Source organism: Ovis canadensis, chromosome 5, assembly GCF_042477335.2.
Source record: "Ovis canadensis isolate MfBH-ARS-UI-01 breed Bighorn chromosome 5, ARS-UI_OviCan_v2, whole genome shotgun sequence".
Classification (NCBI taxonomy): Eukaryota; Metazoa; Chordata; class Mammalia; order Artiodactyla; family Bovidae; genus Ovis; species Ovis canadensis.
The window spans coordinates 73626845-73651371 of NC_091249.1; the positions used below are offsets into that span (position 1 = coordinate 73626845).

Sequence of the window (24527 nt, forward strand, 5' to 3'; positions counted from 1 at the left end):
TCAAGTGAGTCTTGTGTCCTTCCAACCCATACCTAACACTTTTTGAGATTTCTTCTCTGACACAATAGAAAGTTCCAGGTTCATTTTGTACATTCTCTGCTCTAGCCCTGAAGTCAGACATTTCTCCAAGCAGCCATGTTTTCTTTTAGTATTTAGAAATCAAGATTGAGGTCTTACATGTGCTCACTGTGACTGCAGTATCATGCCTTCTAGGCCCTCAGTGAACACAGCTGGCAAGTAAAGGAAACATTACATGGATACACACAAATACTAAACTCATAGAAGATAAAGGGTAAGGAACTGTCCCCAGTTATAGAATGCCACACACACAAACCAAAGCAGATACATGGTCCTTCTGTTGGATCCATGAGAGGACTCAGGAAAAGAAAGTTATCAAACATTAGGGTAACTGATGAAACTGAATAGACTGGCCTAGAAAGTTGGGTCAACATTAAACATGTCTCATTTCTTAGGAACTCTACACTTAGGTGTAAAGGATCATGATTCTGTAACCTACTTTCAAATAGCTAAGTATATGTTAAAAGAGCAAATATACAAACAGAAGTGTAAATGGGACAAAATGTTAACAATTGTTGAAGCTGTCTCAAGAGCATTCTGCTTTGAATAATATCAAGATAAATTATAAAATTAAAATGCTTAAAAGCATCTCATCAACTACAGGACCATTAACACAGGGTAAAGCCTTGATTGAGCTCATTAAGATGACCTAGCATTAAAGAAGCTCTGGCTTGTTAGTTTGAACAATGGCTATATTATTTAGTAGATAAATGGGTAATTCATCAATGAAAAGCAAGACACAATGAATCTGACCAACTTAAAATGTGTCTTGAGACAGTTGATATCTCTTAACAGCTCTGATATTGCTCAACATTTCCACTGTATACTTGCACATCCTCAAAAGCGGCCTAATAGGTCATCTCAGAATACAAAGCACTAAACAATATACCTTTTGACGACTGACTACAAAATGCATAGCATAGATTCAGGTCATGTTACACCTAATTCATTAGTCTTGGGCAGTTTCAAAAGATGAGAGGTGTACTAAAAGTCAATAAATATATTCCAGAGAAGAGTGGAAGTTACCTTTTTCTGAGGTGGGAGGGAATCCCTAAAATGTTGTGAGCAACCATAATGTGCTTATAGTCTCACTTCAAAGGGACCAGCACATCTCAGATTCATAAAATCATTGGTCAGTTATCACTGTCTAAAAAGTGACAAAGAGAAAATCTGAAAGTCAACTATCTCCCAGACTACCGACCAATTTCTAGGAGCTAAGCTGAAAACATCTAAGATGCCCCTTTCCAAGGTTCACTCTAGTCAAGTTGCAAGAACGTAATCCTGATATCTCAGCAAATGTTAGAGAAAACTAGCTCAATGGCTTGGCTTCTAAAATCCTTTTGCTTGGTATTTTTATTACAATGGAATTAAGTTTATAAAGTATAGTTTGCTCAAAACATTGCAAGGACTAGCAGAAATAGGAAAAAAATCTCTTAATATTTGTTGATGGAAAATAGCAAAAGCAACCCTCCAAAATTCCACTCGTAGGCCATAGGAGCATGAGCACATCCATGTGGGAGGAGATAACCAGTCTCTCCCTTCATATATTTTTTTTATTTTCTTGTTATACCTTCCCAAAACAGAGACATTCAACAGTAGTTAGAATGGCCATCTCCCAACATTTAAAAAAACTGCACCCCCCAATGGGTGAACAAAGTAAAGAGTAGTAACCTAGAGTTCAGCTGAGTAAGCCACTGCGGAGCCTTAAGTGGTGAGGTCTTCCAATTTCAGAGTGATGTGTCTTCAACTTGTATCATCATTTTAGTGGAAAAACATAATTTAATTTTGGTGAAATGAGATTCATCTCCCGACAGGATTAGTAACAGCATTCACTGAATTTCACATTCTTCTTCCGTGAACTGTGAAGAAAATGAATGGTAGCTAGAAGATCAATGAGATTCCAACTCCAGCTGCAGATGGAACGACAATATACCAGGACAAAAACACCTATATTTTGATTTACAAAGCTAACAGCAGTTTTAAATCTGCAACTTAATTACAGACCAACTACACCACAACCTTTTCAAATGGCAAAAATACAAAAAAGTTAAGTGTTACAAAAATATTTCAGAAAAAGTGCATAGTCTAAGTGCATAGTAAATAAAAGCACTGAAAAATATCTTGCTAGAGGGAGTTCAGCTTGGAAAAGTTATTACCAAAGCCAAACATTTTTATTTTACACAAACTATACTCAAAAATAGCTTTATGAGACTGATTTCTGGCTAAAAGTATCAAAGGGTTTATTAGTCAAGAAACAAATACCTTAACCAACACGGGTGGATAGAAAGAAAACAAAGAAGCTGCCTACCCCAAAGTTCATATTCATTAAGATTTCTGCAGTATGATGGTGCTAATATATCCTTTAATGGCAGAATGTGGTAATCACTGAATTATTGCTAATGTAGTTTTCAAATTAAAAAAAAAAAAAGGAAACAAACCTGACACAATCTGACCAAACACGTGTCAATTTACAATTTCAAGGTTATTTTTTACAAAATACCTACATTTACACAATAGGTCCCTGGCAGCATTTTTAGACAAGTTTTTAAATTTATTCTGACATGCTATTAATGAATAAATTACACTAACTTCCCTTGTGGCTCAGCTGGTAAAGAATCCGCCTGCAATTCGAGAGACCTGGGTTCAATCCCTGGGTTGGAAAGATCCCCTGGAGAAGGGAAAGGCTACCCACTCCAGTATTCAGGCCTGGATAATTCCACGGATTGTGTCCATGGGGTTGCAAAGAGTTGGACACGACTGAGCGACTTTCACGCTACATTAACGAATTAGTCATGGAAAGCTTTTCTTTTTCTTGGGTCAGAAAAAGAGCCACAGTTAAGACTGAGAGATAAACTGCAGATAATTTATAGAAATGGGTGGGGGCTGGGGAGGATCACCAATCACAAGAATCTCTCATGGTATGCTCTCCAAGATTAGGAGTCAATCTGCCCAATCAACCAGGAATTTAAAGAATAGCTTCATTTTATAGATAAACCCTTTAACGCTTTCATTCTTATTCAAAATCAGTCCAGCTGTTAGTCTGAAGCTGCAGAAGTTACAATACCAAGTCCTGGCAGCTGCTGCAGCACTAGGTATTGTGTCTGCAAGTCACTAAAAAAAAAGAAGAAAAATGAAAGAATGCCTTTCCGCTTCAGGGCAAAAAATTTTTTTAAATAAAAAATTTGAGAAAGTTATGACAGTAAATCTAAAATGATCTGCAAAAGAATATTACATAACAAATGGTTTGAAGTAGTCTATTAAAAAATTGGGGAGATTTTGATTTCATAGTGAGTCAGCAAGGCATTTTTTTTTGTTTTTTTTAAAAAATCTCATTTCCTTACAGAAACAGTTTATAGTTTTTAATGAATTTGTAAACAAAAAAGCTCCCATTTCAAAATAAAAACAAAATCCCAGATCATATAGATGTTTACAGTGATTACATTTATCTAAGCAACATACATACATGTTCAGTTGTAAGATGTTAACTAAATTTCTGTGACAAATATGCGCGCTTTTTTTTTTAATACCAAGAACATTATAGAGTTAATGCAGAGTCCTAAGAATAATCTAGTAGTCACTAAGTTTTTCTTAAAGTCTTCACTTTAGATGCTGTTATTTCTAGCACAGGTAAGCAGGCAGAGTCTTTCATATGCTCAAACACTGGAATCTTTGGTTGCTACCATATCAGCTGGCTTGCAAACAAGAAGCCAACCATTTTAAGAATGTTTTAAGTGAACAACTTGCAAACCCCAGGGATGGATAAACCCTAAGAATGCACAATTGTGAGCATTTACAACCATCACAACTGTGGCTGAAGACTGTTCATGCCGTTCTTCTGAAATGAGATCTCAAAGCAGTATAGTTCAAAATAAAAGATTTTAACAAAAAATTGGCATATGCACAATTTCTCCACCAATTTGTGTGTGTCAACCATTTAGTGAACTTTTCCACTTGAAAAAATGCAATAGAAAACTGACACCATGTTTCACTATCTCAGTTAATATTCACAATTACAGCGGCTACAACTCAGGACACAGCATCCATCACCAATGCTGCCCAGAGCCAGTTTATACTGAAATTAAGTTCTTTACACCAAATAAATGGTTGTCCACAACCACTGGCTAGTGTACATATGAACTAAAATTTCTAGATTTGGGGAGAAACAAATGCTGCTCCGATCATCTGCTCTGCTTCTTCTGTTCCTTGATTCATGCTTAGAAACCTATTAAAAAAAAAAAATCAAAACAGAAAAACAGGTTAAAATCCAAGTTAAGTACATTTTCCTAACCATACCCAAAGTAGGGAAATAATTACTTTAGAATGATACTCATGCTATTTTCATCTATTTGAAAATCAACAGGTCAGGCCAACTGTTTAAGAAAACAGCAAACTTCTGTTCAGGATGCCTCTAGGCAAGAGTGGTATACAGTGAATTAAAGCCTTCTAGTCCAGCATACAATTCTCAAGATGGAGAATTAGTGTTACTTCCAATAAGCCTATTCACTTTATTTCTGTGTTTTTAATACCTAGAATACATTATATGTGTTTGTCAAGTTAAAAAAAAAAAGGTTGCTTTATCAACTAGAAAATATAGTTTTAACCACATTATGATTAAGAACTTTTCTGTACGTTATTTCTTTTACGAATGAGGGACAATAGGCTTTAATAACAAATGTATTAAAAGCATAATTATCTGAGTTATTTCACTGAATACAAATCTGGCAATAAGTATATGGTTTTTATACAGGAACCATAGATCTTTACAAATTATCAGTTACATTAAAAACACTAGTTTTTACCACTGATTTGATGTGTAAAAATGAGTGACGCCTTCTGGCTTTACTTCAAGCCTCCCCACTATGTAAATATAACCCTCCTCTTTCACAAATTAGACCTTAGGGCTACTACATAAAGGCAGGCTTGAATAGGAGGCTTCAGGTATCTAATTGCCATATTCTACCTACAGCTGAAGAGAATCAGAAGAAACAGGTCTACCTCTAATGCCTGTAAGCTTTACCTGTAGCTAAAAGGAATATACTGTCTCTCAACATTAGGAATATCCCATCAGCACCTTCTCTCACCTAGAGGCATCAATGCCCTCTTGGTCCAATCCCTCCTCTTAAAGCCTATATATATATATAGAGAGGCTATATATATATATATATATATATATATAGGCTATATATATATATCATTCTAGCTTACTCCATTGACTCACTTCCTCAGCACAAATTGTTTTGCCAATCATAAGCTGGTTTTTTTTTTTTTTTTTTTGGTTCTTCTTTTTAGGACCATCTCCGACAGGTTTTGTGAGATAAATGAAACAGTTCTGTAATTTACTTTTTCTACATATATGTCTTTGTTTTTTCATTTAAGGGCAGAAAGTCATCTTTATTCACCTAAAAACTAGATTGTGACAAGCTCTGAAGACAAAGATGTACTTTGTCTCTGCATAATGCCTAACAACAAAATAGGTGTGAAATAGGCGTTTGGTACCCATCCTAGTACTAAGTTCACAAAGTAAATGCTAAAAATGAAAGATAAAACTTTCTGAAAATGTAGTTTATCACAACAAATACCACCTTGCTGATGCATATTAAGCAGGATTAGCAGTATAACCACAAAAAGGCTGTCAGATCAAACCTGAATTTAAAAAAATTCTGACCATAAGCTTTAACTTAGTTTCAATGCTAAAATACAGAATGTTTTGAAACAAATTGAAACTATGGGTTAGCTAAATAGCAGTAAGCCTTATCCTGATGAGTACCTGATGGCTTCAAGTCTTGAAATTATTTTTTTTGCAATTATTGAAAAATACAATAAAAATGTTTTCACAGCCACTAAGATTGCTGGGTCTTCATTTATCATAGCTTCTTACACGATTACATTACAGTGCATAATTACCAGTGTCCCCCTTACTTTTCAAAAGTTCACTGTATGCCACTTGATATAGGAAAGATCTACATTAGAACCTATTTTAACTAACCAGAAGAAATTCAGATATTCTGTTTTTACAAAAAAAAAAAACAACACGCAAAATCAAAAATAGTGTTGTGTTTCACAGCTGATCTAGAGGCAGTATGCACCTTGAGTAGTAAGAATGGCACCTCCAAGTTCTTTTCCCTGGGAACTGCTCTCAGCCCTTAAATTGCCACAGCTCTGAACTGTGTCAGCTAGCATCTAAGCATTATCTCAGTGTATCAGCAACATTTATCTTAAGCTAACTGTTTTTTCACTTTATGCCACTGTAGCTTTGGAAAAGCTTCAAGAACACCCTACTTTCAGGTAGAGGGCAAACCTGTACTATGCTGAATATCCAAACAGCTTTAAAATAAAAACCACTAACAAACTAAAAAGAAAAGTTAAATCATCAGTCAAAATATTAGAAAACTCTTTTGTCTTTAATGAGGATAAGAATTATATCTGTTCATCTTTTTAATCTTATATTTGAAGAACTGCTGGGTTAATTAATGATTACAATTGTTCAGGGACTGGTTAAAGGCTGGCCTAATAATATTCCTGGTAGAAGAGAGGAGTCAAATCCAGATTCAACTCTTCAGACGGGCCAATGGTAGGATGTTCCATCCAGAGATAAATGTTTCTCCAGTGAATTGTCCTAAAATGTTACAGATGTTTGTTTAGGAAAAATCTCAATAGGAGCATTCAGCAGGTATTTAATCTTCAAGTATTCTTTTCCCCAGTGTGCATTAGTCCTTGGTTTGTCTTGTAGTTGTTCAGGTTGTGTCTCCTGGCTTCTGAAAGTCCAAAACCCATCTTCATTACAACAGTTAAAATAAGGAATGAATCCATCTGTTCCTAAAAAAAAAAAAAGAGGAGGAGGGAAAAGTTAAAACAAGGCTGGAGGACTAATGTGACAAATTCAGGAGTTAATAGCTACATTTAAGATTTAACAAATCTGCAAAATGAGAAAATATGCTCATTTGTATACAATTAACCAGGAGATTCTATCCCTCAGTCTGATATCTGAAAAGTATAAATTAACTTCATATGAACTTGACTTTGTTTTTCAATAGAATCACAAGCTAGTTTAAAGAGATATTTATCTAATACTAAGGCTAGGAAATTTGTGATTAGCTTTTAAAATTTAGAATTCCTTAAGAAGACATTACTTTCAAAAATTGACAAAAAAATTGACTGTAATATTTATATTCACTATGAATGGCATTTATATTAATTAACTTTTTCCCTTTTCCTATAATACGCTTGTGTGGTTTTTTTTGTGCACAATCAGAATCAAGCTTGGAGAATTCTGAATCAGACTGACAGTATAGAAGTCAAAGAAAAAAAAAACTTCAAAGAAAGAAGAGCTACAATAATTCTTCCTTTTCCACAGAAAGCTAAAAAATGTATTCAGTTGGGAAAGATAAAGGAAACATTTTTATCACTACAAACAAAATAGATGACAACTTAGTATAGAGGGTACACATCATCCTTACACTGCATTTTAAAAAGACTGATGATCTGATTTCTTGTCTTTTCTTTTACACAATTAATTCTGCTACAGATTTTGAAGGATGTGAATTTTAAAATACCTGTTACAACTGATTGCTTCCCCAATTGGTAGATGGTCTGCATTATACACCACCGAGTCGGCAGCACTGTGCTCTTCTAGGTCTTCTGACTGTTGCTCTAGGTCTTCTGTGGTTTCCAATCTGACAAGTTGAAAAGTTTGATAGGTCCAGCAAGCCTTAGAGATGTGGGCTTTAGATCATGTCAAATCAACTCTTAAGCAATCATCTTCATTTCCTGTTGGGTTATTTGGTTCTCTTTTCTCCAGCTTTATTGTCCACGGTGAAAAAAACACCTGATAAAAATTTCAGCAGCAGCTGAAACAGATGTAGCTCCCTGCCACTCCTTTGGGATTGAGAGTATTCAGAGCAAAGCAGTCTCTCCAGATATTTCAAGGTCTTCCCCTGTGATCTGGTTTACGTTGCTGAATGACCAGCCACGTTCCTAGCAGCAATTGGTGAAGCCAGAAAAAGTTAAACTGGACATAAATGGTAAGTGAAGCCCAGTAAATACTGGAAGGCAATTCAAGGAAGATCACGGACATGTAGCATAATGTGATGGGAAAAGTATTTCTAATCTATTAAATGCCAACCATTTGACATCCATTTACACTATGATATGATTATGCTTAGTAGCCAGTGGAACAGTAAACAGATGGGTTAAGATGATGAGTATATTAGAATTCTGAGAGGATCCACCTTTGGCTTCACTACCTTCTGCAATTTTCCCCATCTCTGCCCTATACTAAAGAAACAGTGAACTTAGGTGAATTCTGAATCTTCTAAAAATATTTCTCTTTCCTTTACTATGTCTTAAATGTCTTTAAAAGTACCTTCCCTATAATCAATACAGTTGAAGAAAACGGAGTGGGGAAAAAAAAAAAAGAAAAGGGAGTGGAAATGCATTTGGAAGTGTACCACATGTGAATCTCTTCCTCTATAATATGTCTAAAAACAGTAACTGTAGTATTGTGGTACCTGAGCACTTAAAAACAGCAGCGATCACAGTGAGCTTTACAGGAGATGCCTTGTTTCTTAGTCTTTCGATGGTCTTTGAAATGGAGTATTTCAAAAGATCTTTTCTTTACAAAAGTAAATAGACGTCTACTACACATAGGAAGTCCATCTTAGCTAAGTCAGACTTTGAAGTCTTTGCACATTCTTAGGCAACTGCTAAAACAAGTTATAGCTTTTGATGGAAGAAATACTAGACGTGAATTTTTCCAATATTATTATATAAAACATATTAGTAAAAGCTACTATTTGGGGGATTCCCCCCCTCCCAGGAATGCATGTGCTTGCAATACAGAGATTTACCTAAAAACTTACAGTAGGGAATCCTAAGAGAAGAGATGCCTTCAAACACCTTTATTACTTAGAAACTCCAGGCTTCACAGGGGATTTCTTACTGGATGACCCAGATAACGGAACTGTGGGTAGAGGTTAGTTAGGGGGAATAGATTCTCCATTTCATGCCACCTTCAAACATGCGATGCTTTATTGGCTTTATATATGGATGGGTTTGTGTAAGATTTGGTTAGGGCACTAAGTTTTATATCCCAAATAAAACAAGTTAAAGGATTTTGTTCTTAGTAGTCTGTGGTGGTATGGGGTATGTTTTATGAAACATCCATGTTTGTGTGATATTTGTATAACCCCAGTGTCTAAGAATGCTATGAAATTTTTACAAGATTTTGTTGCTTTTATGAAAAATGGCTACAATACAAAATAAGGATCAAACTTCAGTTTAATTACAATTTTTTTTCCAAGGAAACATACTAACTCAGCGGATCCAACTTCTCATCTTTTAGACCTGGATAAGGCAGGACAAAAATTCTGCTTGTTTATTGAGTAAGAGATACAGTAAACTAACAACGAAACTAGCTCAAATAAGGTTATTCTTTCTGAAGGCTGCTGAATGCCTGAAGTAAGATGTTCTAGGTCAGGTAAGATTTCAATCTAATTTTAGTTCTAGAAACTGCAACTTGTGATGATCCTATTATCCCAGCTAGCTTTAGGCAAAAATTTGTTTCATTTTGTAAAAAAAGCACAAATACACTAATAGACTGTAGGTGTCAGGTCCTCATTTAGAGAGTCTTTGTGGTCTTACCCAAATGGCAGAACCACTTCTTAGCAATACTAGCTAGCTAGCTACCTACCTCATTAAGAAACTGTTGACACTATGATTAGAAAGGGACAATTAAATCCCAACTATGATGCAGAGGCAGAGCACAGGTCGAGCATTGGTGTTTGCCATCTCTAAGAACTCCCACTACATCAAACTTTCAACTCCGGATCCTTCCCAAATACAGAAACATGGAAGTGAACTACCTCAACTTCACTCTAGTAGATGAGCTGCTGGGATGAGGATGACATCAGTTAACTATACTACTTGAACAGTATCCTCAGATTAGAGCCTGTGGGCTTCCCTGGTGGCTCAGAGGTTAAAGCGTTTGCCTGCAAGGCGGGAGACCCAGGTTCAATCCCTGGGTCGGGAAGATCCCCTGGAGAAGGAAATGGCAACCCACTCCAGTATTCTTGCCTGGAAAATCCCATGGACGGGTCGCAAAGAGTCGGACACGACTAAGCGACTTCACTTCACTTATATTACAAAATTTTTTAAATGCAACACTAATAACACGGACCAAAGAAAATCAAGTTCAGACTAGAGCAGTCATTCAGAAATTACGTAATTAGAAACAACAACAACAAAAGAAACCCCCAAACAAACCTTACCCACCCACTACACTTTTAGAAAGAAGGCAGGTATCAGGAGTTAAGACCCAGAAAGGGGAAAAGAAAAACAGACAGAAAAACACAGGAATTGAACTGTGTGGCAACAGTGATAAGAAATGGTACTGTGTCCTAACAGTTCTACTCCTTAGAAGTACTAACAATGCCAGAGAAAGAGAAGGGAACTAGACTAGCGGCCAAGCGGCATTCGCCCCAGTTTTCCTTTTTTTCCGATTTGCAAGGAGTTAACTGCAGAATTCACTTCTACAGTAGACCCCATTTAGATCTTGAATATTTGTACAATTTAAAAAACTGAAGCCCTAAGGAAAAAAATCATTTTAAGAACACATGTTGGTAAATAGCAACTAAAAACAAGAGATTTATTTTTGTGATGAGAAAGGATGTGTCGAGCTTTTCAGTTATTTGAGCATTTAAGAGAGTAAATGAGGTGCTCTGCAACTGAGAAGACAGACACTCCAGGGGCAATGCCAGACTCTCCCCTTGAAATTAGATCATGTTCTCAATGTTCCATTTTAAATGCTAAAGCATTAACATGCAAAAAATTCTTAACACTGTTAGTTGAAAAGTCAAAATACCATAGCTAACCAGATTCATTATTAAAAATCAACAAGTGTTAGGTCTAGGATTTTGGATTGATTGATTATACCATATTCCCAACACCGAATGTTTATTTTGGTAAGGGTTAATGAATGAGTAAAAAAGATGCAATTGTTAAAAAATGACCCAAAATCCCAAGAGAAATGATATAATATACACACATATATGTATATACAAATACATATACATATATATATGAACAAGGACATTTGGGTTTAAAGTTAGTAGTCAAATTTTCCAAGGACGTCTTTTTTTAACAACAAAGAGCCAAATTTTTATGTATTTTAAAACCACCTCCTCGATCTAACACTGTTACAAATGGATGAATTACCCAATTTTGTGTTTAATTTTTTTTCCCTGTAACGTCACTTGGTTCTTGGCTACTAACCTTTCATGTTACTCTTGGTTTTGTCAGTTTGCTTGCCTGTGGGGGTTTGGGCCTGCTGACCCTGCCCACTTGAAGAGGCTGCCTGCTGTGCTGCTTTCTGCTTTAACATTGTCCAATCAAATGTGTAGTCATATTGGTGATTCAGGGTCCTAGAAAATGTAAAATTATATGTTAATCCATTAACAACAAGGTCCAATTTAAATGCTCTACTGAACTTTCAAAACAGTGAGAGCATTTTTTTTTTTTTGTGGTAGCTCCTGTAAGATTTCTTTCCCTATAGTTGACTTCCTTTTTGATTAATTAATTTTACTTTTTACACATTTTGATTGGAGGGAAATGTCACCACTTTGGTCTGCTGTATTCAAGAATAATTAAATCCTTCCCCTTTGCAAAAAGAAGCTGCCTTTGAACTTTTTTGAAAGGAGCAGGAGAGTGGGAATGAAGGGCAGCGTGAGGGAATTCCCCAATGGTCCAGTGGTTAGGGTTCCGTGCTTCCACTGCCAAGGGCAGTTCTATCCCTGGTTGGGAACTAAGATCCCAGAAGCTGCTCTGTGCGGCCAAAAACAGGAGGGCAGCATGAACAACAAAAATACTGAGTCAAGCTATCAGTTATCTGGGGGAATATTTATAACAGACGGTACCCCGTGAAGACAAATCAGAGTAGACATGGAACTGTTAAAGTTTGAGAGAGAGACGTCTATGCTGACTTTGTCCATGCAAGACTTTTGTAGGATTACAGCATTATCCCTAATTCTTCTCTTCCAACTAAGATTTTTGAGTCACATGTACTTTATTTTTCCCTTTTGTTCAAGATCAACTATAGGTTGTTTACATAGGGATCTGAGAGTTTGGGCCTACCTCTACAGTATCATAAATTTTGTCTGATATTTTAGTTGTTACTCATTTTGGTATTAAACAGGATTCTCTACCAAGTTGGAGAATCCCCAGTTCAACAACAGTTACTTGTATCTAATACTTACAATCTACTTTGAGCATGATTCAATGGTTTCTCCATCCGAAACTACAACACTTCAAGGACATTTAGAAACAGAAAAATGTCAAACTCAGTTCCTTAACATTTCATTACTACTCGTTAGATCGCTTTTATCTGCTACTTGTCAGAACAGGTACGTTGAATGGATTGAACTAATTTCCCTCACTGGAGTTTACAGTCTTAAAACTGACCTGAAAAGAATGCGGAATAGCTGCCTCAGGTACATGTAATCCGGGGCTTCCTCAAAGCGCAGCCCACGACAATAGTTTAAGTACATGGCAAATTCTGCAGGAAATCCCTACAAGTTCAAGAGTTAAAACATAAAATTAAAAACAATTATATGACTTGTTATCAACATGAATTTAACAGAACTTCATCATCCAGACCACCTTATTATGTATAGGTAAAGGAAATGTATATCCTTTTCTTACAGTACCAGGTTCTTAAATAATTTAGATATCACACTTCTTAACCTTTTATCAACATCCAATAATTGGATGGCCACACAGAATAACTAAAATGAGGCCTGTAATGTTCTTTGCCAGAACTGGACAATTAATGGGTGCTCTTTCTCCATTCTGAAATTACTTTTAAAAATAGTAGTATAGACCTATATTAACAGAGAAGTAAAACCACCAAGAGTGTAATCAATCATACAGAGCAATCAAAATTATGATACAGATCAATCCAATGCTTCATCCTATGAATCAACTGGGTTTATATATTTTTTCCCATAACTGTTATCATATTGCACATATACATATTCTCTTTTCCATCAGAAGAAATCCATTAAAACATTCTTCTATATTATTTCCAACCTCCCCATGAACTATTTAGAAGTTCATAGCTGGATATTATTTGACCTACTGAATATATCCTAATTAACCTGTTCCCTATAATTCGACATTTGGAGTATTCGTTTTTCTCTATTATACTAATAAGTACATCTATGGATATAAACTTTTTCCATGTTCTGTTTATCAGCAAAGACATCTCAAAGATGTATATAAACATTTTTTAAGGCTATAGATATTAGTCACCAAAAGGATTTTGCCATTAGGAATGTAGAAATGCAAACTATTAAAACAAAAACTCCCAAGTCTCTTCCACATGAGTAAATGTGAATGGCGATGAGTTACAGAGGCAGTCTCTTCCCACAGCCTTATGGTTTTGAGAAACTTCTCATATACAGAAAGTAGGATTGAATGTATATACCTACAACCTTTATTTTTATTGATTATACTGATAGAAATAAATTTAACTTTTACAAAGTGCTTTTATGCTATTTCATTTCTTGGTAGACAGTTAAAAATAAAACATACTGCACAATTTAATTTTTAAAAATCTTGTAACAGGGCTTTTCACTTTTTAATATACATTCACAGTCTGTATTAACAGTGTTCCATATTTATCATATGAACTTGCTTTTACAAAAGAAAACTACCAACGTTAAGTGTTACCTGGTAAGTTATTTGGGTGAACTATAACATGAGTATTTTACTCATTAGCCTAAAATTTATTTCATAATTTAAAACAAAGACTCTCAGAAAGGGTCTTATTTTCTCAACCCATCCCCTCTATTCCTCCAGATATTCAGAAAAGGTGAAAGCCAATTTGTAGGTGGGGAGAGACATAAAGACATCACCATTTTATACCCTTCCACAAAGTACAATTTCAACTCATGCTGATTTTTCCCTTCTACCAGACAAATATGTAATTATATATTGTTTCCTAATAAGTACAGGTATGCAACTGTCACAAAGATGACCATGTGGTCTTCTTTCTATGGAAGAGACATCATGACACAAATATCTTTCTATTCTCAACTCACAAGCTTCTGTCTATAATGTTTGAGATTTCAGAGAAATGAGCCTGATTCAAACTACCATCTATATACTACTGGACACTTCCTATTTTTGGATTGTTCTAATCTGCTTGCCTTTGTTTCCCTAACTCTTCAATATGCCAATTGTGGATATTCTTTCTTCTCTGGCACCAGCTTAGGAATAAGGGGAATGTTTCTTAATTGAATTTTCTCACAGATCGGTGAGATTCCATTAGATAAGTTTACCTGATCTCTTATTTTTCCTCTAATTTAAAATGGATCATAGCATGTAAACCAGAAACAATTATTTAAAATGATTCATATGTTCAAGTCATTCTTAAAGATACCAAGAATCAACCAAAAGTAAAGTTAAAACAGTAAACAGCTACTCAATAGGAAGTTTAAGTTCTGAGGCTGGGAAATAAAATGTTCCTTTTTGGTTTTGGATCATTTATATTTTTAAACAAATCATCAGTGTACACTTACCTTACATAAAACTTCAACGGGTGTGGACATCTTCTTTTCGCTAATTTTTTCATATTTTTGCTTTTTTGTTGCAGCCTGTGGAGAATAAGAATCAAACCACACAGACATACTCAGTACTATGAAAGATTCTTTTAGTTTAACTTGTTACACATAAAAGTAAACTTGAGATTCAAGAGGAATCATAACCTAGGGAAAAGAGGAATGAAAGCATAATACATTTAAAATTTTCCCCCTAAGCTGTTAACTTTTCATATGACTTTCGGCTTCAAGAATGTTTTTAGCTAATAGCAAAGAGTGAGTTTAACAGGAACATCAAAATGTATGATTTAAGTAAAAATAGGTGGGGTCAAATTTTAAATTAGATTTCTTAACCGATATTCAGCAAGGGCAAAGGTATAAGCAGATCAATACCAAACAAATGTGCTCATCATTTAGTTAACATTAACAACTGCTATTACTTTTCTAGTGTAAAAATATTCACATTGGATAAAGCTACCCACCCAGCACTGAGCAATGTGTCAAGCTTACAGGTGCTCAATAAATATACAGACTATTTACCTTGAAAGAACCAATAATGTACCTAAATAGTCATTAAATTCTTGAACACAGTAATTAATCATTAATTTAATAATCCAAATGTAATGGCAAAACTCTTAATTAACGGAAACAAGTAAAATGTTAGGACAATTAAATAATACAGAATTACTGGAAAAGCTAAACTGTACATGAAAGTAGACATTTTCAACATAATGGCAACACACTAAAACAAAAAGCAGGCAATTTGAATCTGGTTTACCTTTAGTCCTTGCCATGGCAGGCTGGTTCTATTAAAATACATCAAAACATATCCTAATGATTCCATATCATCTCGGCGACTAGAAAAGAAAATGTAAATTTATAAGCTGAAGTTATTATGAAGAACATGTGAAAGAAAGCCAGGTATACAAGGAGAAACATTTCCAAGCAAGGAGAGAGTAATTTGGTATCATGAGCAAGTTAAAGTAATTTTAAAAAGCTCCTAATGGGTTACTTCTAAACAAAATTTTCTCATAGAATCCAAAATTATAAAATCCAACATGATCCTGCAACTTAACTTTTACAGAGAAAAAAGAATTTAGCTAAATGACTTTCTTTTCATTAAGTTCCCTAACCTGGAAGTGTTTAATTTGTCATTTCTATGCTTATTTTAAGGGACAAAAAGAAAAATGATTGACAAAAGATGAAAGGAGAAGAAAAACTAGAATTCAAGTCAAAAAAATAGAAAAAGCACAGAAATTATGACCATGTTTAAACCAAATCATTTATGTAGGGGTGGAAGAGGAGAACAGAGGATGGTCCAACAATCAAATTTTGATTCATTAGGAATCATGTAATATTTTCCATATAAAAATAACCAATATATTCTTTCCCTAAACTCAGCTTGCATCACTAATATATAAAAAGCACAAGATCACCATTAAGGAAAAAAGTATTGTTTTTAGCTGCAAAAATAAAGTTGCCTTTACACTTCTTACTTCCAAGGTGCAATATTTCTTCCCCAAGAGACAAGTTTCAACAAAGAAAACAAAAAGGCTTCATTTAATCGGCTTTTCTGCAATGTCTAAAGAAGCAGGTTAAAGGATTAATACGTGTCTTTCAAATCTTCAGCCAAGAGACATCTTTAGATATTGTAACAAACTAATTAAAATATTTCAAAAACCCATAATGGCTTTTGCTATAGATTTGATAAATGCATTCATTCCAAACTCACCTTTGTTCAATACCAAGATGCGCATTGATGCTAGCATACCGGGCAGTGCCAGTGAGATTTTTATCTTCTCTGTATGGTATGTGTTGCCTTGTCCTGTTGTCTCTGTACTTTTTGGCCAAACCAAAATCAATAAGGAATAACTTTAAAAGAAAATAAAGAGACATTAGATTCCCAAGCTTACTCAGTCAAACTGCTTCTTATTTATTAAATGTCATTTATTCTGTTTTGTTCAACCGTATCAAAATAAAGCATCGTAAGCAGAACAGATAATGAACAAACTTAACATTCCAATAAACTTTTACTAGACCTCATCAATAAATCAGGTTTTAAAAAAATACAGTTACATCAAGCAGTTGATCCCTGTCAGCTGAACAATTTCACAGGCCCAGCTCATTAGACATTCAGAAGCCTGTCTCTGGAACCTCCAGCGTAGTGGAGAAATGTACACGTGCTTGATAGCAGAGTTGCTGACAAGTGTGCTGTGTGCCATAATGAAGCCTGACATCCTGTTACTAGTGGTAAACAAGCAGGGGGTTAAAAAAAAAACCAAAAACTAGACATAAGCCACCTGGAACTTTTCCATTCTACAAAGGCCACTCTTTAGTATGCCAACAGAATGTTCATTATCTGAAATAAGACAACTCTGAAAGTTTGATATTGACAACAAAACCAGGATTTTTATTTATAATAAATGAGTACTTTAAAGCAAGCATACATTTCATTTTATTCCCAAATGACATTTACACATGTGATCAGCTTAAGCTTCTGGAAAATATAACAAGTTGATCTATTACTTAAGTCAAGGTGGCTTACAATTAGCAGCTTAAATGAGCTAACTAAAAACCAAAGTATTAACAGTATTTCAAAACAAAGTAACATTTAGTGCTGTTTCATTTATATGATACACAGGGAATAAGATGTTCATTTATAACGTAGCTAATTTTTTGAAATAATTCAGGTTTATTCTCCATGATTAAAACTTTTATAAGAAGAACAAAAAAAGCAAAAGTATTTTTAGGGGAAAAAACCCAAAATATGTTCATATTTACCTACCTTCTAACGCAAAATAATCTTAACTAAAAATTTTATTTAGCCTTTACCATAAAATCACTTATTTAAAGTTATGCCTACAAAACTTATTAAGCAAAGCAGATCTATGTGCTCTTATACTATGTGGCCCTACACTATTCTTTACCTCAATTTTGTACTTTTTCTTCCTATTAGGCTGACATTGGGCCCCTTCTGCTACAGTTTACAGTGTGTGATGTACTGGGAAACATGATCACCTAGTCTGTTAGGGTCTGCCTCAAAAAATAACTAAAGCAAGTTATTGATTTAAGTGGAAAAGATACCACCAAGTGTTTCTTTTAGAAAGATGAAAAATACTTATTGCAGGCAGGCACTATAATCTAGCCTCAGTTAGACACTGGGTAGGAAAGACTGAGATTTGTGCTTCTGTAACCATGTTAACATTGAAATACTTGTTTTCATCTAGTCTGTTGCAAAGAATAAAGGTTAAATTATTAAATACAGGTAATAATGAAAGTTCTTTAGTATGATTAAATGATTGAACAACTGAGTTACTATAAAATAGGAACAGAGAAGTTAATGCAATAAATCGCTAAGAGAAATAGGAGACTTAAAAGTATGAGCTTTAAGTTTCTTTTGATATGAAAACTGGCTCAGTACTCAAATATTAAAATGAGCAATATATACTTCTGTTAAGCAAAACAGAATCCATGACTAAGTTCTACAGATTCACACTGGAAAAAAAAAAAAAAACAACCCACAAAGGAAAAACAAACACAAAAGGACGTCCACTTTCACAGCATTTAAAAACTATCTCTAAGAATTATGTGAGTTATGAATAAAAGGTGATTAGGACAGACTTTCTTCTAAGGACTATCTTCTGAGATTGTTTTCTTTAGTACTCCAAAATGGAGAAGAAAACAATAACCAACTCTGATAAGGTTAAGTCTGCCAGTTACATTCATGTCTAGATTCAACAGCTTCATGTGCAACTCAATAACCATTTTGTTAACTACAAGACTCTGAGAGTTCTTTCCTTCCACAACTCTAAAGGACAAAATCTAACTTATCAAGGAAACAGAAATGAAACACTATCTAACTATCTCAGTATCAAAGTAAAAAAATTACAAAGCAAATGAATTTAAAATTTTCTCCTCCTATAAAAACTGAAAATAAGTCAGGGAAAGTAATGTCACTGATAAACAGGTATTCCATTTGAAGAGCAAAACAAATGAAAACTACTTAAAATTTTTAAAGTTTAATTATCTTGATAGTTCATTATCTAATGGTACCTATTCATGCATGCTTCTTTAGTAGCTCTCCATGCATTGAATTTAAAATGAATAAAAACATACATAAATGGGAAATGTTTACATGAAACCATGTGATACCAAGGATACAACCAAAATAGCCGCAGATATGTAAAAACCGAACAAGGAAAAGTCAATACCCAATGTCATAAAATAATGTATTTTTATAGGTCTGCATATACAAAGGAGACATCTAAACTCTTTGGTGGTCAAGCTGCCTTTTTGTGGATTTTTAAACTACATGTTCAAAAATTTGTGCCTGTTTTAAAGAAAGCAGCATATTCTTCAAAGGCATGTGGAAATGAGTTAATGTTGGGTATACTGGGATAACTCATTTAGCAGAGGTATATTTTCTTCAGAAATACTACTGCCAATTTCAGGTTTTAGTATTTCAACCATTTTTCTCTTCACCAGCAGTCACATTTCCTTGCCCTTTCAAGAATTCACAGGAACACTTTTCCTTATAACCCAGAAAACCTATAAGTAATTATGCTGTAAGATGAGTAAAATGTGTGAATGTATATGGATAAAAAATAGGGCAGTAAAGTTGCCTTACAATGTACCTAATTAACCACCATTCTCTCTCTGCCCAGTCAAGACCTAGTTACCACAGTTGGTTATTTCTTTGTCTGTGAATAAAAAAATCTAATTTCTGAAACCTTTTCAACAACAGGAGAACATAGTTCCTGATATAAAGCTGGGCAATTTGGAGAAGGATTAAATGAATGCCCAGATGATACATGTGGTTTAATAAAGAAATTACAAAGTATGCTCACACATCAAATGCAAATTTTTTCCTTTTTTGATACTTATGTCAACACTTACTTCTCAGTGTATACTACTGATAAAGATTCATTCATTCAGGAGTTTCAAAAATTAAGTACCTAGGTGGTGCTGATTTTTTAAAAATTTATTTTCCCTTGTTTATCTGAAAATTCATACAGTAAATAAAGCCAGCTTCCCAATAGTAAATGAAGAGTAAGTGAAAAGTTTCCTTACATTAAAAAAAAATTTAGAAAAATTGAGTGTTTTATCTAGCCTGCCAAACACAAATCATTAGGTTATACATCTGTTTATCTTATTTATGTGTTATTAATGGCAATTGATATCAATTATGTTATCACTGGAATGCAGTGCATTCTAGTTCCAGAGCATACAATGCTCTTTAAGCATTTTATGCTACTTGGTTGAAGATGAGAGAATTCTCATACTGAAGCAATCGATTCTAAAAAAACTAGATCTGAAATCTGGTCTACACTTAACTCCTAAAGTTCATTAGGGAAGGGGAAGAGTTGAGGCAGAATATCAACATTCAGCAGTGATGCAACTCCAAATTATTTTTTAAAAATTGAACAGTCTATCTCAAATCTACCATTAGCTAAACAATATCAGTGTTAGACCAATATATCTCCTCTTGTGGATGTTAGAAATCTATACATAATTCTGTTTTCATTTAGGTTTTCTCTAAGTTTTACAAGCTTTAAGCAAAAGCCATAAAGAAATATCTTAGTAATGTTATATGTTTGCCAAGTATGTCTGAATAATGCCAACATAAGAGTGCTTGAGCAAGATCTATATTCTCCAGAATTAATACAAACAAAAATAATCAAACAATAAGAGAGAAAAGCACATGAATTTGGGATTGAGGTTGGAATAGGAGACAGTTTCAGACCTGGTTTAATCCTGAGAAAGATGGGTCCTGAGAAGTACTAACAGTCATGCTTCTTTTCCTCTTCCCCACTGGAGATTCTAAACACTAAACAGACAATAGAGGTGGCAGTGCATCAAACAGTATTGCTTACATTGCAACAATGGCCGGCGCAGACAGGCAACACCGAGGCATTAGAGAAAGAACAGGGTAGCCAAATGCCATCCTTCTTCCACCAAGCACTGTAGCTTCTCAGTTTTCCAAATAAGAATCACATGCTTAAGAACATTTGAATTCTGGAAAGTACTCAGGTTTTTAATGCCACTATATTGTGTCACTGCCTGAAACAGGGATAGCAATGGTGACATTTGGCTCTTTAATTTCTTAATACAAAACAGGGAATTTGGATCTGCAATCTTTGGCACCACAATCTGCCCTTCCCCTAAAAAAAGATTGCACGGGGGGGGAAAAAATCTTCAGTAAGGAAGAGGTAGAAGGCATTTAGTCACCTTAAAATTTATTTTCATAAGCATGCAGGCCTGATTACTGGAAGAGTTGAGCAAATTCACTACGGTTGCAGTGACTACTCCTAAAATATCAAATTCAGAACAATTTTCCAAATAAGAAATTTGATTTAAAAAATCAACCTCAAATGCCTCCCCCCCCCAACTCTACCCACAGATAGAAAACTACTACAACAAGCTGACCAAAGAATCCAGTCTCATACAACTGGCATATTTCAAACTACAATACAGAAAACACTAAAACCCAACTACATAAACAAACACTAACCTAAAATGTTCAAGAACAACATTCAGAATCTTAGGTAAAACACTGCACTTCTAACCCTAGGGTCTCTCTGAATCTGTGTAACAGCAAAGCAATTTCACAATCTTCTTTTTAGTATCTCTAAAAGAGGACACAAGATTCTAAAAAGGTTTACATATCACTGGGCAATCTGGATTTCCTAACACAACTAAGTGATGAATAAGCTTTTTGGGGCAGGATGGGGAAGCAAAGACATTATCTGGACTATCATTAAGTTTAAGACAAACCATGTACTGCAACATCAACTTGCAGAACATGGATTACATGAGGATAGAAGGTCTTTAGCAGGAAGAAAAGGCTGGGAAATGGTCAAAAGATTAGGGTCATTCTGACAAAACTGCCTGCCAAAACTAAAACTAGCAATAGTTCAATTAAATTACCAGGTTTTAAAATAATAAGAACCTGGATGCTTCAAAGAGAGAAGCCACATAATATTTTTAAAAAAAGAAAAAAGATGCGATTTGGGAATGGCACGAAAGGTTACATATAGACTACACACCTTCTATCATTTAAAGTTCAGCTTTCAAGAAAAATAAAATTAAACTCTTAAAACCTGGTCAGACCAACAATGTCTCACGCATTAACAAATACCACCACTTCTAATGGTAATGGCTCCAAGTTGGCATTCATACAGGCAAACAAAGGTAAACATTTATAGCTAGACCTAAAAACATCAAACATTCCCTAATGACTGAATAAAATAAATAGGAATGTTTCTTCCAAAAACAAAACAAACCAAAAAAAACAAAAAAACCCCAAGTTGTCCTGAAGTTGAGAATTTCTATCAGATCGTCAGATCATAACATGCTTAGTGCATTGCCAATGCTGCCTGTCTGCCCGAGCTCAACAATTGAAAACAAAAGCAATTCACTCAGTAAAACTAATCATTGCAGAAAATTGTCAACACAATTAGTTTCTAACTGCAATCATGCGTCACTAGCTAAAACCCAATCACCCCGTAAGTTCAACCATTCTGTGGCCCCCAATGAACACTAATTTCATTGTATGAAAGTTCATTTCACTTGTCTACACTTTCCTTTGAACAGGAGAGAAGAGGGGTGGCGACCCCACTCAACTTGGCACCCAAATAAACTGTCAAACTACTTTTGAAACAGGTCCAAAAGTTATCCTTTTGAATACACAAATCCAAGGACTGAAGAATTCTCATTATCAACCTTGCTCAGTCAGCAAATGTTAACGCCATGGTGACAGATGGGTGGGACAGTGGTTCCCACACTGGCACAAGCACATATATTGCAAAAACCCACACTTCAGAAAGAAAGGTTAAAATCTGATATTTAGCATTCAGGAAGAAAAGTATATGGGTATATGGGTTTTTTTTGTTTGTTTGTTTGCTATTCGAATGAAAAATAGATACAATAATATAGATGATTACATTTCATTATAAAGCCCTTGGAATTTCATATTTCCATATAAATAACTAACTTTGGTTGGGTTAAGTTGGAGAGAATTTATTTCAAGTTACTAAGTTAATGGATTAGCCTTCTAGTACAATCTTTTAAAACAATTATCAATAGCAAATTCAACTATGACTTTTTTTAAAGACTTAAAAAGTTCACCAAAGTTCATCAAAGCAATTCTTGGAAGTTTTATTCTTTGTTCCTTCATGCAAAGAACATGTGACTAACCTTATTACAGTGACGCCCAATACCCATTAGGAAGTTATCTGGTTTAATGTCTCTGTGTATAAAATTCTTTGTATGCACATATTCGATTCTACTGATCATCTGGAAAAAAGAGAGGAGAGAAAATCAAGTTAAGTGATTTGCACTAAGGAACAAAAGAAAGCAACATATTGTGTCTCAATTATTTCAATATGTCAATCATTTTTCCAGATCACAAGTATACTTTATTAACTTTATTTAGAGTTCAAAAAGACAGTGCTAGACAAAATTAAAAAGGACAACCAGGCTCTGCATTTACCTCCAGACTAATGGATATAAAGCATAACCAGCAGTTTCCTTTGAGTTTGTTCTTTCAATATGAATGATTATAAACATGACAGCACCTAACCTGATAGAAATGTTTTTTTAATTACAAAAGTAATAAATTTATAATTGTTTCAGCTATTGAAAATTATATAAAGTAAACATCAATCCTATGCCCCTTGAGGTACCTGTGTAAAAACAGCCTGGTATTACTCAATCAATTTTTATTCTCTTTTGTATGTACACACACAAACTTACATAGTGCTTCAGAGTATGCGGTGCTGACCAATTGACAGATACAGTTAGACATTGTTATTGCTTTGAACTAAAATAGAGGTAGTCTACTCACTTTATTTTTGTTCACTTGTTTTTAACTAATTCTATCCCAAACATTTCTCGAAGCTGGTACCATACAATGTAAGCATGAAATTTTTATACAAATGGGGACATATACATGCTGGGTTTCCTTTCTGGCATGCTTTTTTGACTCTCCCATGATTTTTCTCCACATTTGTATGATCATATCCCAAAACTAACAAACATGGCATTATAACAAGCTTTTCTTAATTTCCTGGAAATTCTGCCAAGTCAAGTGATATGGTCTTACCATTCTTTTTAATGGTGGTAAATATTCTATGGCATAGATGGAAGTACTCCCCAATTATTCCAACTCACAGTATTAATGCTCATTATTTCCAATATTCTCTCACCATAAACACTAATATACTTATATATCCTTATCAACTAGCACTTCTATTTCTATGGGTTGTAACTCCCCTATCATTGCAGGTGGAGTTGCTGCTTTGAAGGCAAACTGATTGCCTCTAAAAATAGACTATAACAACTCATTTTTTCAGCACTAGTGTTTTTTCCCCACTAGCAGTTATCTCAGTTTTTTCTAAATCTTGCCCATTTTCACAGGTACTGACTTTACTTGTAATTTCACAACAGTTAAGAAACCTGCTCACTTTTACTGACCTTTTGGATTTAGTACTATACTGTGAACTGTCAATCCATACTTATCCATTATTTTTTTGGCTTGTCCTTGTCTTGTCAGTTTTTAAGAATTCTTTGCATACAACAGATAGTCTTTTATCAGTCATTTGTTATGTAAACAGATTTAAATTTTTTCTTCTATAATAGTTTAAATTTCTAAGTTATCAATTATGTCTACCTTTTCCATAAAATACAAGTTGTATTTGAAAATGTTTTCCATGTCCAAAGGCTGCCAACATTCTCTCTCTGCCCATATGTTTTCGCTCTTCTCAGTAGTGTACGTCAGGATTCTATTTTTACTTGCCTGCATTTTCTATAGAGCTTTTATCACCAAGGATATACATTCTAACTCTTATTCCTCTACCT

At 34.5% G+C, this 24527-nt stretch overlaps 1 protein-coding gene across 13 annotated transcripts in view; it reads right to left on the bottom strand.

Moving 5' to 3' along the window:
• Nucleotides 1–1613: 1613 nt before the first annotated feature.
• The window catches only part of CSNK1A1 (casein kinase 1 alpha 1), a 48855-nt gene continuing 25941 nt past the window's right edge, over nucleotides 1614–24527 (bottom strand). Inside the window, exons 4-12 of one of the 13 annotated variants that reach the window (XR_011257340.1) lie at nucleotides 22866–22964; nucleotides 20413–20496; nucleotides 16402–16541; nucleotides 15448–15526; nucleotides 14652–14726; nucleotides 12532–12638; nucleotides 11347–11495; nucleotides 7632–7751; nucleotides 6459–6894 (exon numbers count right to left, since the gene is read on the bottom strand). Coding sequence is in view for 9 of the 13 variants with exons in the window: in XM_069592392.1 (XP_069448493.1) it covers nucleotides 9386–9420; nucleotides 11347–11495; nucleotides 12532–12638; nucleotides 14652–14726; nucleotides 15448–15526; nucleotides 16402–16541; nucleotides 20413–20496; nucleotides 22866–22964 (768 nt within the window). In the remaining 4 variants the exon portion in view is untranslated. Of the gene's footprint in view, nucleotides 4301–6458; nucleotides 6895–7631; nucleotides 8053–9336; nucleotides 9421–11341; nucleotides 11496–12531; nucleotides 12639–14651; nucleotides 14727–15447; nucleotides 15527–16401; nucleotides 16542–20412; nucleotides 20497–22865; nucleotides 22965–24527 lie in introns of those variants that run through there. The other 12 variants (XR_011257339.1, XM_069592397.1, XM_069592393.1 and 9 more) reach the window with 12 other exon arrangements.